The 19292-nt window shown below is 31.0% G+C and overlaps 1 protein-coding gene across 10 annotated transcripts in view; it reads left to right on the top strand.

Moving 5' to 3' along the window:
- The window catches only part of LOC108102321 (plasma membrane calcium-transporting ATPase 3), a 28181-nt gene extending 14322 nt beyond the window's left edge, over positions 1-13859 (top strand). For 5 of the 10 annotated variants that reach the window (XM_017207099.1, XM_017207097.1, XM_017207098.2 and 2 more), the window contains one exon: positions 10639-12152. In XM_017207099.1, coding sequence (XP_017062588.1) covers positions 10639-11073 — 435 coding nt within the window. In that variant the 3' untranslated portion in view covers positions 11074-12152. Of the gene's footprint in view, positions 1-3813; positions 3826-7703; positions 8022-10638; positions 12153-12286; positions 12356-13220 lie in introns of those variants that run through there. The other 5 variants (XM_017207102.2, XM_017207101.2, XM_017207100.2 and 2 more) reach the window with 4 other exon arrangements.
- Positions 13860-19292: the final 5433 nt, after the last annotated feature.

The raw sequence follows: 19292 nt of genomic DNA, 5'->3' as shown, positions 1-19292 counted from the left end.
TCGCGAGCATGTTGTGCTCGCCGAAATTTTTCTCGTTGATGGTTGTGTTCGTCGTCAAATTTCGTGTTTGCGAACATGGTCGCATGAAATTGAAATCATTCTATTTTGTCCATGTTCGCAACAACATGCTCGCCAATGGATGGAAACGTTGGCACGAACATCATTTGTGCACAGCGCAAACTGAGCCAAAAATTTCTGCAAGAATTTATTTTTTGTCTGCAAAATGAGCCTGCTATGTGGAATGCGAAATGTGAGGCGTATAAAAATAAAAATTTTTACAATAAAGCGTGGGAAGTGCCATTAAAAGCTTCGTATGCGTGAATTTTTTGCGCTTAGCGTACCATTCTTTTATCCAAATACTGTGCTTTCTCTTTTGCGCTTCCCCTTTTTTTAAGCAAATATTCATTGCCGTCAGTGCAATTACAGTGCCGCTGTCGTCGTCCGTTGACATGTTGACTGCTTGAAAATTTTCCGACAAATGATGTTCGCGACCATGCTGGCACTAGTTGGTGGCAAATGAAATTCAAGTTCGCGAGCATGCTTGCCAAGATGCTCGCCTGTGGATGGCCTACTTCAACTCCAGCTTCAGTGGCATTCCTAGAATACCTAACATTTAGTTCTTAGTTCCCGAGATGTTAGCGTTTTTGGTTTTCCGCGATCAGATACCGGTACAACCTTGGTACGCTGGCATATCAAGATTATACATGCCTAATATCAACTTTCAAACTCTTATAGTTCCTGAGATTCTAACGATTTTAGGTTTTCGTCTTTTGTGGGCGTTATATTTGGCGTCGGCGGATTCAAATGAAAACTGGAGCTGCAGTGGCATCTCAAGAAAATGCATGTTTGCTCCTAACTTTCTAGCTCTTATAGTTCTGCGAGTAACGTTATATTATATAAGCAATTTTCGACTCACTAAAAATCCCGATAAGTAAATTATTTTACGCACAACACCCTGACATAAAACCCGTGATAACAATATTTATTTTAAAAATTTATTCTTATTTAATCTTATTCTCATGCTTATGTCCAAATGTTATTATCAGCGGTAGCAGTGCGCAAAAAATCATAATTATTAATTCACTATATCTTAATGTTTGTATACTATTACTTTTATTTATGTCATTAATTTCCCGTGATTCTATGAATACGCAATAATCTTGATGATTGCACTGCGATAGTCTGCGTTTGGTAAGTTCTGGTAGAACATGAACCGTGGTCACTTATAAAAGTGTATGCCAGCAAAAATAATTTCAAAAGGCTTAATATTTCTACAAACGTTCTTTGGTAATTTCGCATAAGGAGCAAGTGCATAATTGCGCCTGGGTGTCAAGAATTACCCCCAACTCTGTTGATTTATATACCTTATTAGAATAGGTTTCCCAAACACCCTTATTGGAATAATATATTACCCATTACACGTAGGGTATATGGTATTCGTTAAAAAGTATGTGAAGGGGAGATGAAAGCGTTATTGGGACTTCCTTCCTTCCTTTCAAGTAAAATTATTCGGTCAATCCTCAATGACCTGCTCATGCAAAACAGTTGAAGACCCTGAAAGATGAGTGCTTCGAACACTCCCTTTTTACTTTAAGTGTTTAGGGTGTCTGGTGCAACAGAATAGTTTGTTCATACGCACAAACACAGGCACATTCGAAATTACCAGTACAACCCCTTATTTTAGGGTGCCGATCAGACTCTAAGTGCCGTAAACGCACAAATGATTCGAGTGCACTTATAGTTTGGGTGTATCCTTGCCGTTCTCTGGTATATATATATCCTTGATCAGGATCAATAGCGAAGTCGATTGAGCCATGTCCGTCTGTCCGTATGAACGCTGAGATCTCATGAACTATAAGAGATTAAGCATAAAGATTCTTGAGTTCCCTACGTAGCGCAAGTTTATTTCATCTTGCTACGCCCACTCTAGCGCCCGCAAATCACGACAAACTAAAATCGATGAAATCTCAGGAATTATTAGAGCTAGAAAGTTAGGATAAAGTTATAATCCTGAGATATCAGCGCATCTTAAGGACGGTTTTCGCTATTTGTAAAAAGGCTTATATCTCGGTAACCATAAAAGATAAAAAGTTGCGATAAGGCATGTCTAGCATGATGCCACCCAATGCGTATTATTTTTTCCCAACTCGCCATCTCGCTTCTTCCATTGCTAACACAAGAATGCGAAGACATCCTGCCGATCTCTGGACAAGAGGACGCCAAGTTTCTCGAGTCCTACAACAGTAATTCAGATTTAGTAGTATTGATCTCTAGTTATATACTTATAAATATTTGTTAATTTCCTTCCTGATATGTATTTATGTTATTTGTTCAATATTATACTCAACATATTATAATAGCCATTGAGTTGGTTGATTGGCGTTTAATAAATGTATTTATTTGTTATACCAAAAAAAATAGTTTCTGAGATCTCAGCGTTTATACGAATAGACGGACATGGATTAATCGCCTCGGGTATTAATCCTAATCAATTATATACGAGGATGGTCTGAAAAACTTCCGACCTGAACGCAATATATATACGCCTTCGTATATACTTTATAGGGTCGGAAATGCTTTCTTCTACCTGTTACATAATTTTCAACGAACACATCGTATCTCTTATATATTATATACATATATAATATATATATATATATATATATATATATATATAATATTGGAAATATTTCGTTTTGAAATTGAGTCCAACTTCTATTCTAAATGATTACTTAGCAATACAATAGTATTTTTTTTAATAATTAGTCAAACATTCTAATAAATCGTTCTAGTGTTATGCTAGAGAAGTTTGAAGTTTGTTTACCTAAGTTAAATAAATAATTGATTTTGTTGCTCAGCACAATGTTAAAATTATTCATATACTGGTTAATATTAACTTGTTATCACATTTATGCTGAATAAATAAATTCGTAATAAAACGTTCCTATCTACTATGTCCGTCTGCCCATGTGAACACCAAGATCACGAAAACTAAAAGAGTTGGAAACTTCGGATTAAGCATGCGAAATTGATTAGTACTGTAAAAGGTATCTGATAGTCGCGGCACTCGACTAAAGCGTTTCCTTTTGTTTTTTTTTATGTTAGTAACATATGCAGCTTGTTTAGTAAGTCTTCTAACAATTTTTTTACATTGATTTACATAACATCATTAAAATAATATAACTTTTGGATTTTGTTTATCGTCTTTAAATCGCTGTTCTCATAAATCTTGAAGGATATTAACTCTTGGTTAAATTTCTCGTTTTTTTTCGAATAAAACTACATTACAAAATAGTTTACCCCCCTTTTCCTAAACATAAAGAGAAAAAAGACGTTAGTATACAAGTTTATAAAAATATCTGTCCTAAGTACCTAGTTACCAACATTTTTCTTGGTTTGGTTTTTTACTTTCTTTTAATTTTTTTTAACCTATTCTGGCAATGTATTGAATATTAATACTCAATTTTTGAATTTTAAAGGACTTTTAATAGATTAATTTTTGTTAACCTTTTTTTAATGAGTACCAAACATATCTGCAGTACTAGATCCACGAACCATTAATGTAAACATTATGCAATAAATTTCTAATGTGAATTTTATATTTTTCGTCCTCTTGATACACTAATTTCTAATTCATACCTGATTGAATAACATAAATGATTATAACAAAATTTTATAACTTATCACTTATTTAATAAAATATATCAATAAAACTATACAAATTAAACAATAATTTGTACGTATGTATGACTTGTGTCATTAACATCATTAATTGCAATTGAAAACTCACGCGCAAATTCAACTTACGACCAGATTTCTGTACCGGTAAGAATTGTATATGATTTTATGTATTGGCAGCTAGTAAAAAAAAATTTAAACAGCTTTTATTCTATTTATAGTTTATTTTAATTTTTTCATTACACTTGCATTTTGACATTAAGACAAAACCTTACTTTATGATCTATCCCATTATAGGAGTAGTATCCTGAAAAATGTGCTGTTTCGTAAAGTAAATATGAGGAAAAAGTTACATTTTTAATTTTTTTAAGTCGCATTTTTGTATACTGTAAATAAAAAGTTTTATAACAAGTACATTTAAAATGTTGTTTTCTACAATTTTTGCTTAACCTAGCAAAATTAGTGAAAGACGCTTATGATCGGATATTCACCAGCATTATAATTCTGAAAAGGCACAGTTTTATAGACATATTTTGAGAAAAAATTATATAAATTTAAAAGTGCACAAAAAATGTGTTTGGGTTATGTATAAATAGTAAAGCACTCACAAAAGAAAACTATTTTTTTTTAAAGTCGATTTAGAAATTGGTGCTCAGATTAAAGTATATAGATTGAATCTAAAATGATTTTTGCTTAATTAATCTAAATATACATTTTAAACAATATGTAATCAATTGCATTAATCAATTTCCATCAATATGATTTTTATAAGAAAAGGTAGAAATGACCAGATGGATTCGACTAATAATTATAATGAAGACTATATATATATTAATAAAAAAACTTCTAGCTAATTTTTAAAGAAAACAACAGACCTAAAATGTTAGTTTTGTCATTTAAAAAACAATTTTTCGGGCAAGTTATGCAACATTTTATAGATTAAATGCCAATTTTCTTGTCATTCATATTCATCACTTATCTCGAGCACTATGTGAATATGCTAAATCGATCACAGATAGTCAGATTTCGGTAATAAGATAGAGAGAAATCAGGTTATGTTAAATTTCAAAGAATATGACAAGGGCTCATGCAGCAAATATTTGGTGTACATTCAGGCCAGTGGGTAAAAAATCTACAGATTTTAAAATATTAATAATATACAAGGGAAGTTGAATTGTGCAATATAAGTTTATTAAGGTATATTATTATTATTAGGTATATTAGATACCTGTTCAAACATTTTAAGACAAACAGATTACAGACTTAATACGATACGAACGTATATAGCAAATATTTTGCGATTTTTTTTTTGTCTAACTCTGTTGACTAACGGTTAATGATGCTTAGAAGACTTATATCCTTTTTAACTATGGAATTAAAGACTTGGGTCCAGATACAATCAAATGGTCCTAATATAAAGAGAATAGCTTATAAACTTATGTAAGCCCAAAAAGACTACATTGGAAAAATAATAAAATATAATAATTTTCGAACTTGATAAAGAGTTTTCGTGCGAATTTACTATGTATTAATCAGGATTAATATTATATGTCGTTTTATCAATGTCCTCCTGCCTTGAGCTAGAAGGCTAGTTTAAAGCATGAAGATTTTGTAGTTTGTAAACCTACAACAAAAATGATCACATATAGCACATATATTAATAACTTAAGAGCAATCTAATTTTGAGCCGTCACAAATTTTGGTGAGTATGTGAACTGAAATATATTTATCTTCAACTTGTTAATTAAAAAAAAAAGGAAAAACATAATAAAATCAATTGTGTACCGATTGTGCATTATCAGGACAAGTCGATTTCTGATGTTAATATATAAAGTATTCAGGAACAGCTTATGTGGGTCATTTCGTTTTGGTTATCAATAAAACAGATAGTAACATTAGATTTTACTAGAATATATTAGAGATAGGATAAAATATAATCAATATTTACTCGCCACCACCAAAAATAAAAAGAAATTCACATTGTTATGTTGACAACTTTCCTATCATAAAGGGGATTAGATTACATATTAAAAGCCACTACAATGCTTGAGAAATCTATCATCTAAAAACTGATTGTAAGATTTTCGATTTAAAAAACTTCAACAAGAAGCAAACCAAAGAATTAAAAAAGAAATTAGGTAATTGCCAAGAAGATGCTGCATATAATTAGCACATACGCCCAAATTATAATGAGACTTAAGGAAGCTTTTCCACATCACCACGGAAATGAAAGATGTTCCTTTTATTAAGGCGGAATATTTCTAATTTCTTATTTTCACTTTTTTTTTTAAATCATTTTTAGTAATTAAATATTAATTCTATTAGTTGATTTTTTTTAATTCTTTGGTTATACAGCATGGATAAAAAAACTACGGCATGCTATATAATATAAAATATATTTAAGCATATACATCAACACACAGAAACTAGTTTCATTTTCAGTTTAACATTTTTGACTATTAAAAATTGGCAATTTAGATTTATAATAGGTAATTGAAAATTTAATCGTTGATCGTTAGTTTAAGAGAAGCAATTAGCTTGCAGAAAGCTTCAATCTTCATTAAAAAACTACTTAGATAGATAGAGATTGAGAAACCTCTTAAATGGTGGATAAAAAAATGTATTAGAAATATGTTTTACTGAAAATAACATTTGTTAAATCTAAACAGTTTGTTTATAAATCACTTTTACTTAATTATTCATTTAAAGATTTTGAAATGTGTATGTATGTTTAAATAGTATAAGTTGCAAAACGCATGTTTATACTTACCCCATAGTTGAACCTCGACGGGTTTTATAAGATTTAGGCTACAAATTTGTACTATATGTCGAATATAATTTAATTTATATATATATTTAAAACCACTTTGACAAAAAATAAAATTAAAACCGAAATATAGGTGTTAAAAAATCTAAAAACTTTAATATGTTTTTACAGAAGCAAATAATATTAAACGTTACTTTATTTATATATTGTTTAATCACAATTTTACCTAAAATGTGTGTAGCGGATGTTTTAAGCTCAATATTTAGTTATTCAAAGTTTAAAATCATTTTATTTCATAAAATAATTACTTCTCATTCACAGATTTTAAGTATACTTTTCTGGGCAAAAAATATTTTCAATAACTAATTGATTGATTACTGACTATTGTTCAAGAGTATTGGCCCAAGCCAATTTGCTTGCACAGCGAGAGTACAATAATTTTTGTCAAAAGTTCGCTGCGCGATAAAGAAGACATCTTGACCCTGAAATATATATATTTACCGAAATATATTTATTTATACCGCGCATTTGCTTATACAAGTCCTTGCAAACTAGTTAGTTTCAAAGCAATCTGACACAAGTTTTTTTGAGGGTATATCAGATAGAGTTATATCTTAATTGCTATATAGCTGCCATGGAAATGATCGGAAAATAGATTTAAAAAATAATGAACTGTGTAGTTTTTGATATAGACTCTATGTCTATGACAACGTAAACGATTATTTATTAATAAAAAATTAATGAATTAAGTAACTTAAAAAAAACAAGATAAAAGTCGTAACACAAACGCAGAAAGGGAGAGGAATACTTTGAGATGGGAAAATATTATTACTATTGCTTTTGATAATAATAATATAAATAATAATAATATAACTAATAATAATATAAATAATAATAATATAAATAATAATAATAAAAATAATAATAGTATAAATAATAATAATATTAATAATATTAATAATAATAATAAATTTTTAATAATAACCATAGTAATAAATAAGGCCGTTAGCTGTTATCAACCAGTAGGACGTTTAACTTTTTGTTTTACAGTAGTGAAGTCATGAAAACATTCATTAAATATTTTTTTTTATTATACATTTATAAACATAAATTAATTTATAATACAAATTATTACATTATTATTTTGTTTTCCTTTTGGTAAACATATTAGAATAATTTATTGATCCGCTTTTAATTTTTATTATTTGTTTCCAAAGTAATTATGAGATATTTGTTATTAATTTTTAAAATTTTAAAGCCGGCGGAACCAATACGAGAGACTGAGGTGTAATTGACAATTTCAATAAAATGATCACCAAGTTCAACATATATGTATGAATTTTGAAACTAATCTGCAGTTGTCCTCGCAAATTCGAAAACTAAAGTAATTGATATAATGTTTGCATCATTACATTTTATAGTGTATAATGATCAAACTTTTTAGATGTACATTGAAAATTAAATATAGCAACACAAATAAGATGATGTAAAGGGAAAAGACACTGTAAGACTTGTGTAGGATCGAACTCAACGTAAACTGATTAAATGGAGTCGCATACATGCATATAAACTTCTATATAGAGTTACTGTCTTTAAATATGGGTCGTGAGACGTGAGTAAGTATAACTAAATAGGTCTCTCTGGTTGTAACAAAGTTTTTTCATTGAATACAAAAAAATAAGAAGGTTAACGTAAAAAATAGTCCATGCTACTACTGCGAAAACGAATACATCGGATTTCAGCTAGTACTGTTAGTTAAAAAAAATAATACGACAAAAACAACAACCGAAATAGTTCACTATTAAGATTTGCTACGATTACTTCTTTAAACTACAATGTACAACAACAACGTCATCATTAGTGTCTTCTGCTTCGCTTCAAATTTTGAACGCTTTGTACTTTTTCTCTTATATCAACTGAATTATCTTCTACAAACATCTTCAATACAAACGCTAATCCAACTCAATACTTCTAAAGGGCATTTAAACGTACGTAAATAAAATATTTTTACATTTTAAAGTATTAACGAAGCATCATGCACGTCGATTAAAAAAATTGACGTTCAAGTCAAGTAATATAAGTAAATCTTTCCAGCATAATCCTGCATTTTCATTTTCTTTCTGCGGCACTTTCCTTCAATTTTGAAGGTATTTTTACCCCAAAGTCATTTTGTCTGATTATAGTACCCTTAGAAACTTGGCAGTTACGTTTCGCAATTAACAGCTATTCATAGTTTTGAGTGCCTGTGCTTAATTTTGTTATTTTATGTAATATATTAATGTGGTTGTCTTTGGCCAATTGGAAAAATATTTATCTACTTTTTTTATAATTTATAATTAGCTAAATAGCTTAACAAATATTTTTAAACTCTTCTTTAAGGATAGTTTTTTGGTACTATGTGTACTATATTTTAATTTATTTTTTGGACTAAGTTTAATGAGTACTCCACAAAAAGGAGAACAATTTGCTGGTTACACTCGTCGATAGTTTTTTAATTCGCATAGTGATTTCGAAGACTTAGTTTACATTTTGCACTTTATTCTGTTTTTGAAATTATTAAGACGTAAATTATTGTAGAAAATTAAAACAACACTTTTGTAATAGAATTAAGTTTAATGAAGTTAAACCCTCGAAATATTGGTGTGTTTTAAAGATGTTAACTATTTTAAATATATTTTTTACAATACAATCACACACGACATTTTTCTTAAATCCGTTATGAGAAAAAGTTGTTAGTATTAATATATTATTAATGTGTAACCGTCATAAGAAAGGGGAATATTATAAAAAAAACAAATAACCCTTAACATAAAAATATTCCAGTTAACGGTAATAAAAATGAGGACTTACCGAAATTTTTAAAACGTTTTAATTATTTTTAATATTTTTATATTAAATATCATATTAAATTAAATATCATATAGTTATGAATATGATGATGATGACTATTATATATTATGTTATTAATTTTTTTAAGATAATATAGTGATTGCCTTAATTTTCAAGAAAAAGGAAGCTTAATCCGCAAGATGTTAACCGAGTGCGTTTTATATGCGTATGCTAAATCAGTTTTAAAATTATTTTTTGATCATTTATTGTATACGCATACTAAAATTATTTTTTTTACTTAGCCTTGCACTTCCTTTTAATTTTTGTTAAATTTTGGAAAAGACTAGTGCAACTTTAATCAAAACAGATGCTATTACATACTACAGTAAGCAAAAAGTAAGGAAAAGGTTTATAAAATTAAGAATTCTAAATCAAGTTTATCCTGTTTATCCCCTCCCGATGAAATACACTTAAATACAAGACAATGTTGAAGGTAAACACGTTTCGCCCGGTATTAGAAAATGAATAAATATGGATCAAATTATAAAATTGTTATGAGCTAATTATTACCATTAGAGTTAATTATTTACATCCCAAACCAACCAATCGTACATCATTTTTGGTTTAGATACATTAAAAGAAATGAAAGAGTACTTCGGCTTTCAATACCTATAAAAGATACCTACAATATATCATTAATCAAAGAAGATAGCTTGCACCTACTTTGACTTCTGGATAGCTATTGACTAAGAGTGTAGCCTTTGTAGAAGACACATGAGCTTGATCGACTAAACTGTTGATGGTCCTTTCCACAGGAAAAAATTATTTTGTACCTTACCACTGAACAATAATTTAACTCATCTGTAATAATAATAATGTAAATAATTAATTATTATTAAAAAATAATTAAACTTATTTAGTTATTACAATTACAACAGTATATTGCTAATGTATATATTTAAAAATTTTTTTTATTTAGGATTTATTTAATTTTTGATTAAATTATTGGTGCATATATATATATATATAAATATATATATAAATGTATCAGTCGCTAGAATTTTAAAGCCTTGTTCGTCCGTATTGTAGTGTCACTTTCTTAACCCGAGTCCGATTAGTAAATATAAAATAGTCTGCACGCATGATGATCAAGACTTGAAAGCGCTTTAGTGCCATCAATAAAATCTATTTGTGCGCAACTTTCGTATTAATATTTGACTACTTATAAAAATATATAAAAAAAAGTATATTTATATTCGTGTATACACATGTATGTTTTAACGGAAATGCTATTTTGTTTTGTTGTTTCTTTATCTTTACGTTTCTGTTTCTGTTCGTTTTTTGTCTAATTTTGTTTGTTTCAGTTGCGTGTGATTCGTGCTTTCCGCTCGACATTGGAAGACCTAAATGAACGCCGATCGATGCACAGCTTACATAGCTTACGCAGTCCTCGGACGGCTATGCAAATTCCAGTGGGCGGTGGATACCCGTTATACAATTTTAATCTGCTGAGCAAGCACCAACAACAACAGCAACCAAAGCCGTCACTGCCAGCTCAGCAGAATGTATCACCCGCCATGCTTCCGCCGGACATATCTTACATTGACGAAGACCCGCTACAGCATCAGCGCAGTTTGAACAACGGACTAACCCAACCTAACCCATCTATATCCACAAACATATCTGCCCCTGCCTTAAGTCAACGCTTTTCAGAAATTGCGCATTCCCTGCCTCAACAAATTCGGTATAATAACATTGAAAGTAAACATTCCAATGGACAGAATGAGACTCGAATTTAAATTGTTTCAGTTGTTGTATTTTAACACATTAAGAGACCCAATTTTATTTTGAAGTTTAAAACAGAAAATAATGGTCATGCAAATCAAATCATGATGATTATTTTTAATAATAAGCACAAATTTGAGCCCTTACCCAATAAGATTTTTGTAATAAAGCAATGATGCCTCGATAAATTTCCAATTAAGCCGTAAACTTTAAAAGAGACCGAAATCATACAAAAGTGAATTTACCAAACATAAATATTCATAAATGCATGTAAATGTTTTGTTAGCTATTTAACATTTACTCTCAATCACTATCCAAAAATGTTTGAAAAGTATGTTTTGTATTTATAAAATCTACTTATAAAATTAGAATATGTAAGCATGCGTTTTTAAAAAATTAATTTCGTATTAGTGATAAAAATTTATATCTGTATTACTAACAAATGATGGAATCCATTATATATTTAATCAGTGTGGTATGTTAATGATAACGTAAATTTCTGAAATTTCAAGTGCTTTATCAATACCTTTATTTTGTATTCCAGTATTTTCCCATGGCCTTTAATACCCGTTATACTATACCAAATTATTATCAACACTTAGCACACTTTGAAACGGCAAATATAGTGCAAATGTAGGATTTATTGTACCAAATATGTTGATATTAATCAGACAGTAAAAGCATAATTGTCTATTCGTTACATATAAAAGATCAAACTAGGTAGTTCAACTGATAATTATATATACATCAAAGATGGGCTGTCGATTTTGTATGTAACGCAGTTGAAAAAGTATTTTACCTGGTCATCATTTATGTTAAATAAAGAAATTACGGCTCACATTTAAAAAAAATCATTGTGTCCTTTCCAGAATTATAATAAATATGAGATGATTACCATAAGCTTCCTTCTCCTTTCACTTAAATATGCAGACATATGTATGTATTCGTATACTTTTGTTCGATACTTATATGCATACATATTTTGGTATATTTTTAAACCCACCTAAGTACTTTTCTAATAATTTTAAATTAAATTTATTTGCTTTTAAAATTTAACATTATACATGTATATTAAATGAAACGTTTAAATGTAGGTAGTGAACTATTTATATAGCAGCAAGATTAATCTAAATTTCAGCGTTCTTATATCTATTTTTCTCTTTCCCAATTATTTTTTTTCCATTTTACCTTCTATCTCTCTTCCTCTCTTTCTCTTCAATCTTAAAGGTAATAGGCGGCGAATTGCAAGAACGCTTGATTCCGGTCCCATATAGCAAGAGCAACACTGATCAAGCTGTAAGCCTTCACAATTGTATTCTATTTAATGTTTAAAAAACACAAAAAAAAAGTTTTAATTTAAATACTAAGTTTTATCTTGGCCAAAATATAACAACAAAAAAATGGCTTAAATGGTATAACGTAATTGCATTTGAATACGTAAAAAGTAATTTTACTTGATTAAACGGCTGTTTGTCTGCAGATGATGAGTACTAAATACATACCGACGTGATAGGCAGTGTCATAAACTCTGTGGCTTTAATTTACTTAAAGAATCATACTCCGTTTTACCATAGCAAATATAAAATATTCAGCTCGGAACCCCGAAGCTCAATTAGATCTAAAATTATATTTAGCTTCTTGCTTAATTATATTTCTTTATGTTTCTTTGGCACAAATGTTTGTTTTTTAAACTGCTTTCCTTCAGAACACGATTATAGCATTATCGTAGCTATTAAGAATATTTACAAATTTGCTTGGCGTGTTAAGCATGAAAAAACTTAACATTTTTAGTTTGTGGGTCAATTGTTCAATGAATGAGCTTTTGTCGTCAGATTGATAAATAATTCACACTCTAAAAAGATTAAGCAGCTCACAAGGGTTGTAAGAAATGCTATTGCTTTTTGTTTGTTCATCCGATTTCAGTGGTATTTGACTTATTTACTATTCGCTTAAGATCAGCTTTATTATTAATTGCTCGTAGTAAAATATAAATTTTTTCTCTTATTTTGTATTTTATTTGGTTTACATGTACAAAATAAGAATGTTATTTAATATGTGTGTACCTAACTGGCTGATATAGAAAATTGTTATACTGTTGTTTCTGACTCTTTTGTCACTGTTCTTGGTGTTGTTCTTTTCTTTTTTTCCTATGTGCGCTAAGATTCGTGTGGTGAACGCTTTCCGGCAAGGTCTCGACGCTCGATATGGTGATCACACCAATACGTCCCTGGCAGAGGTACTGCGTAAGCAGACTTCGTTGAGCAAACGCCTTTCGGAAACATCTTCAATTGAGTACGCCGACAATATACCTGATGAGCTGACCATACCCGAAATAGATGTCGAACGTTTATCATCCCACAGTCACACTGAAACCGCAGTTTGAATTTTATTAGTATCCATATCCATATAAACGTACAAACACTCATTATTGAAAAAAAAAATTTAGAAAAAATGAAGTACATCCACAATTTAAGTGCAGAAAACAGTAAAGAATTGTAAATGCTTTGATTGCAATAGTAATTTGTTAAATATAACAATCAATCCAAACTCTATCTATATGAAAAATCCGAAAAAACTTATTGACATTAAAAAAAGCAAATTGCAGTCCAGGTAAATATTTCTGTTAATATGTGTGTTATTGCGAAATAAAGGGTACTTCAATTAAACATTAATATTATACAACATCGTACAGTTTTTCCTATTATTAACTAAAATGTTAAAAACAGACCCTATGACACAAGAAAGCCATTAAATATTATAAAAACTTATTACCTTTAATAAATGAGTCAACACTAAAAAAGTGTTTTAATTATGGAACTAACAAGTTATTCATTTTTATAACAATGGTAATGATTCGGGGTCGATTTTTATTTATTTGCTTTAAAAAGTATTTATTTAACAAATAAAGATTAGCATACAATGTTAAACCTAATAGTTGATTACAGAGCACTGGCTTCTGTCACCTTCTACTCTATAAAAACAATATATAAAGCTTAGGTGGGAGTAACATTATTATATTTTTAATATAGATTTGTGCATATGGAATAGGATGATATATATTCTTGGGAGTGCTAGAGGCGTTTTTCTGAATAGTAAAAACTGAGTTTTACTTGTAAAGTAACCCTACGCAGCGCATCGACATCTATTATTCATCTTATTTTGCAACTATAGGGCGCTATCAAGACGCTGCTTCTATTTCTGCTAGCGAAATGATTACTTTAAAATTGGATATTAGTTTCATCTTGTTATACCCGTTAATCGTAGAGTATAAGGGTATACTATATTCGTTGAAAATTATGTAACAGGTAGAAGGAAACGTTTCCAACCCTATGAAGTATATGTATATTCTTGATCAGTATCAATAGCGAAATCGATTATGTCACGTCCGTCTGTCCGTATGAAAGCTAAGATCTCCGAAACTATAAGAGATAAAGAGTTGAGATTAAGCCGGTAGATTCTTGAGATTGTTACGAAGCGCTAGTTTAGTTTTTACAGCATCCTGCCACGCCCACTAATACGCCTACAAATCTCGAAAAAGGTTTTCGCTTTTTGTAGAAACGCTGAGATCTAGGGCACAGGCCCTTCTAATGGACACTTTCACTCTTACGTCCATAAAATACGAAAAACCAAAAATGCTAAAATCTCGGTAACTAAAAGAGCTAGAGAGTTCGGATTAGACATACAATCGGCACATAATTTATTCACACCCATGAGTTGCAGGTTTATTCCTTAATATCACAAGAAATACGCAGCGGAAATTGAAATGTAATATCTCAAATGAAAGATATACATTTCGAGCATATATTTTAAACATAAAATTAACAAGTTTTAACTTAAATACTAGATAATTTCCTTTGTAACACAAAAAAGTCATCTTTTACGCACGAAAATTATTCGTACACTTCATAAAATGTCGAAGAAAAAAACACAATTCCAAAGATATAAGGATTTTAATCTTTAGTGGGTCCTTCGTTGGCCTTAATGGAAGCTTGTAAACGTCGACACATGCTTATTATAAAGTTGGTCGTCTCGTCAGCATCAATTGAATACCAGTCAGGCATTATTGCGGGTTTTAGGATACCTTCTAGGATATGTTGTCCTTTTCTGGAGATATCCCTTAATGTTCTATGGGGTTTAAATCTGGTGATTGTAGAGTCGGTTTTTGCTCCTTGCAGTTTTACTTGACAAAAGCCACTCTTGCACTAAATACGACAAATATTTCTTATTGAAATACGAAAGACGCTGGACAACTTTATGCTCCTCCCGTGGTGTCAATATGTGGGTCCTTCCAGCTTTTCTATGTTCTACTGATAATTCTACAGTGTTTACGTATTTTTATACCCGTTACTCGTAGAGTAAAAGGGTATACTAGATTCGTTGAAAAGTATGTAACAGGTAGAAGGAAGCGTTTCCGACCCTATAAAGTATATATATTCTTGACCAGGATCAATAGCAAAGGCGATTGAGCCATATCCGTCTGTTCGTCCGTATGAACGCTGAGATCTCAGGAACTATAAGAGATACAAAGTTGAGATTAACGAGATTCATTAAATGAATACATAAAATAATATCACAAAGAAAAGTTATTATCCGATCTGGATCAAATTTGCAGAACACATTTGAAATAGGACATTCATCCTATGTTCCAAAATGGTCTTTAACTTCTCCAAAATTGCGTTAAATATCCGATTTTTGTAGGCGGAGGGGAGCGTTGACACGCTCACTTTTCTTAAATACCTTCTTATAGTAATAACCATTGTTATACAAAAAACCTGTAGTGAAAAATCTTGTTAATTTTAAAAATTTAATTTTTGGCCTACAGTTTTGGTAGCTAGCTATGAATGTAGGTGTGTGTGAGCTGTCTAGTACGGATTGACGATATGCTAAAGTAGTTCTTAATTTTATTTTTGTTTTTATTTCTGTGAAGACTGTATCGAACTATTTGAATTTTTCCTTATTAGTTCTTGTTATACACTGATCCAGCATGTAACATGAAGCATGTATGCTTCAGTCTGGTTGTCGAATCATCTTAACGCCCTTGGCCTGCCTGCCATCGACATTTGAATTTATATTAGGCCGCCATTGTCGCGATTCGTTATAAACACCAGTTCTTAGTGTATGCCACATATTATTTCGTATATTGAAATATAATGTATTTATTGCTGTTTCTTGTGTTTGCCTTTGTATTTGCTTTGCATGGTGTTATGGAAAACAGAAATTCTTGCTTTCGCTTGCATTTTTAGGATCAGAGGAGGCGCCTCTTTTCTCTCGTGCGTGGCTGAATAACGAACTTCAGTTTCTCCTTAACAAAGTCATAGTGCGCCAGAAAACGTTACGCCGATAGTTATAAACATCGTAAATAAACATTAATTTTTGTCTTAGTAATGTGCATATAAGTTAAGCAGTAACAATAAGTCATATCTTTTCCTGGTGTTTCTTTGCTCTTGGGCCAATCTGGGCTCTTAGTGAGTGCGGAGCCGGCTTTCCGACAATGCAGAACTGTTTCAGCTTTGTCTTCGGGCCCCGACATATGCAGATAGATAAATCAATGTAATGGACTGGGCCTTTATCCTGTTGGTCATTTGTGGCTGCAGGCTCTTGTACTTTAATAAAGAGCGTTCGCTCACATACATATAATAAAAGGCAATTTTAGATCAACAGTACTTCTTAAATTAAATATATAAACTCTGTTAAGATTTTGCCACAATTCTGAATTGTTTTTGTGTATCCACTTAGAATACTTATTGCTGTACTTAGAACAGGACGGGTACATAACATTAGGTACATTAAACCCCAATCAGGCGTGTTACATTATTTAAATGTGTTTAAGGCTTGATAATATCTGCGTGACATTTTTCCATATTAAACTACTTTACAATTTTATTTATGTATGCTGATTGACTAAGATATGACTTATATTCTAATGAAGTGTCTTATTTTACATAAGTCTGTCATCCGAAGTTTACATATTAGAAATGTCTTAAAACAATTTACAGACCTTACCATTTGAAGATTTTCTCTTTTAAAAAATGGTATTTTCATCCATATGGTGTACTTTAAAATTGCATTGGTTTGCTATGGATATAATGAATCGAAAGAGCTCGCCTTATATTTAAATTGAACTAAAGTCTTAGTTTTATTATAAAAATTTAAACTCTTCTTTTATGGCTTCTTCCCACTTAGTCCTACCTGTCCTATTTTTAATTGTCATTGTAGTTACTGGGGATATCATTTAAAAGGAGTGCGCGCTCATTATGCAGTTGTTCGATAATCTTCAATCTTTCACTTCTGACTTCGATTTCATCTACTTTTAATTGCATAATAGGTAATTCTTCACCATAACATAAAATTGAATTGACATTTGTGCAAGTTATTGCCTCTCTAGGCTGTTTATCTGATTGAAAATTATCATATTTTCCATCCGTTCTCCCGTTGGGTATATTTGACTCCTCTAATTCTGAATTACTTTCAAAAGACAGATGTAGATTATTCGCACTATAATTCTAAATACTTTCTACCAATTCCACACTTTCATACTGAAATTCTTAGTTATATACCATAGTCCTAGTATTGTCTTTATTATCATCAACAACCACGTCTCCAGCTACCAAAAACTTTTTTGGATTTATTTCCCGCAATTTATAGCAATTCTGTCCATAACCACCTAGTATACATTTACATACATATACTGTTGAACCAACTTGAACGTAATATATTTCAGTTTTGGCTTTCTGTTGTGCCACATTTCAAATGAAGTTTTTCTATCGTGAAACGCTGTACTTGGAATATGTTGCTTTTAAAACTGCTTCACTCAAAAAACTTTTACATAATTTAGATTTACTAATCATTGCTCTAGCAATAGGTCTTCGGTTATTGATCTGATAATGCTGTCCAATACTCCATTTAAATGCGGAGTATGTGGAACAGTCAAATGATAACGTATGCATTCACTACAATAATCTGTCATCTCATTCAAATATTCTCTGCCATCATCGATGTAAGGATTTACAACCTTTAAGGTGCGAATTTAGTCTTTGAAGACATCTCAGATTTATAAGTCATCAAATTAGTTACACAGTAATGTGTATATGATCAAAAACTCATTGTCCATTCGTGGAAATTTGTACTCCCTTTTAATGGAATTAAACTGTCCTACCTGCAGCTTGCATCTTTTAGACGGCAGTAAATTTTGTGTAACATTTTTGCAGAACAGAACATATTTCAGAGTAATGCCCGTATTAAGATTACTGCGGAGTTGCATGCATATATGCATGCACCTTGTCATGTAATTGCAATCTCGATATCTCATAAGTACATCATAAACAGATGATAATGTTAAAAAGGGTAAGCTACTTTATCCACGTCCTCGATTTTTTCTCCCGATGTAGTAGGTGGCGCTTTGGGAATTTCCAATAGCAAAATGAATTTTTAAAATTGTGTAGAACAGTAATGGGTATCTTATAGTCACTGCACTCGATTGTAGCGTTTCTTCTTGCTTTATGTTGAGGGTGTACGTTCTACGTCAAAATCAAAAAGTGAAAAGGAAATATAAAAAAAAAGTTCAAAACGCATATTTATTGTTACCAGCTTACGCTTGTTCAAGAACCTTTTGCTTCTGGAAATTTAAAATTGGTATTTTTCCGTACAAGTGTATACATATGTAAATTGTGTGGGTGCGTACAAGTGTATACATATGTAAATTGTGTGGGTGTGGACTATAGATTTTTTATAGGCACCGGCATTCGTCATCTACACACATTGTTGCTGAGCCGGACACAAAAAAGAACAAGAAGAAACGTTATAGTCGAGTGCCGCGACTATAAGATACCTCTTACTTTTTTTCACAATTTTAAAATATTTATTTTGCTAGTTTGCCAACACAGCCAATAATTGCTTGTGTAAACCAACGGCACAAAGCCGGTAACAAGACTCTCTGTTCCTCGGAACAACGTGTACTTTTCGTAAGCCTCTTCGGACCCAAAACGTAGTCCAATGTCTTTGAGCGCGACCGAAGACGTCCGCTCTCTGACGCCCCGACTCCTAACCTCAAACAGCGTTGCCATTACTCAATCTTGGAGATCGATCTAACACGCTTGTGCACAAACCCCAATAAAAACTTAGTTCACTCCATATACAAGCTTTCTCCATCGTAAAATTACCGTGGGAAGCCTCATAAAAGAAACGGTCCCGTCCAATGCGTTAACTTCCATAAATATGGACACACCAACAGCTA

This window comes from Drosophila eugracilis, unplaced genomic scaffold (genome assembly GCF_018153835.1).
Source record: "Drosophila eugracilis isolate 14026-0451.02 unplaced genomic scaffold, ASM1815383v1 contig_340, whole genome shotgun sequence".
Lineage (NCBI taxonomy): Eukaryota > Metazoa > Arthropoda > Insecta > Diptera > Drosophilidae > Drosophila > Drosophila eugracilis.
This window is presented reverse-complemented; position numbering and strand designations above follow the sequence as displayed.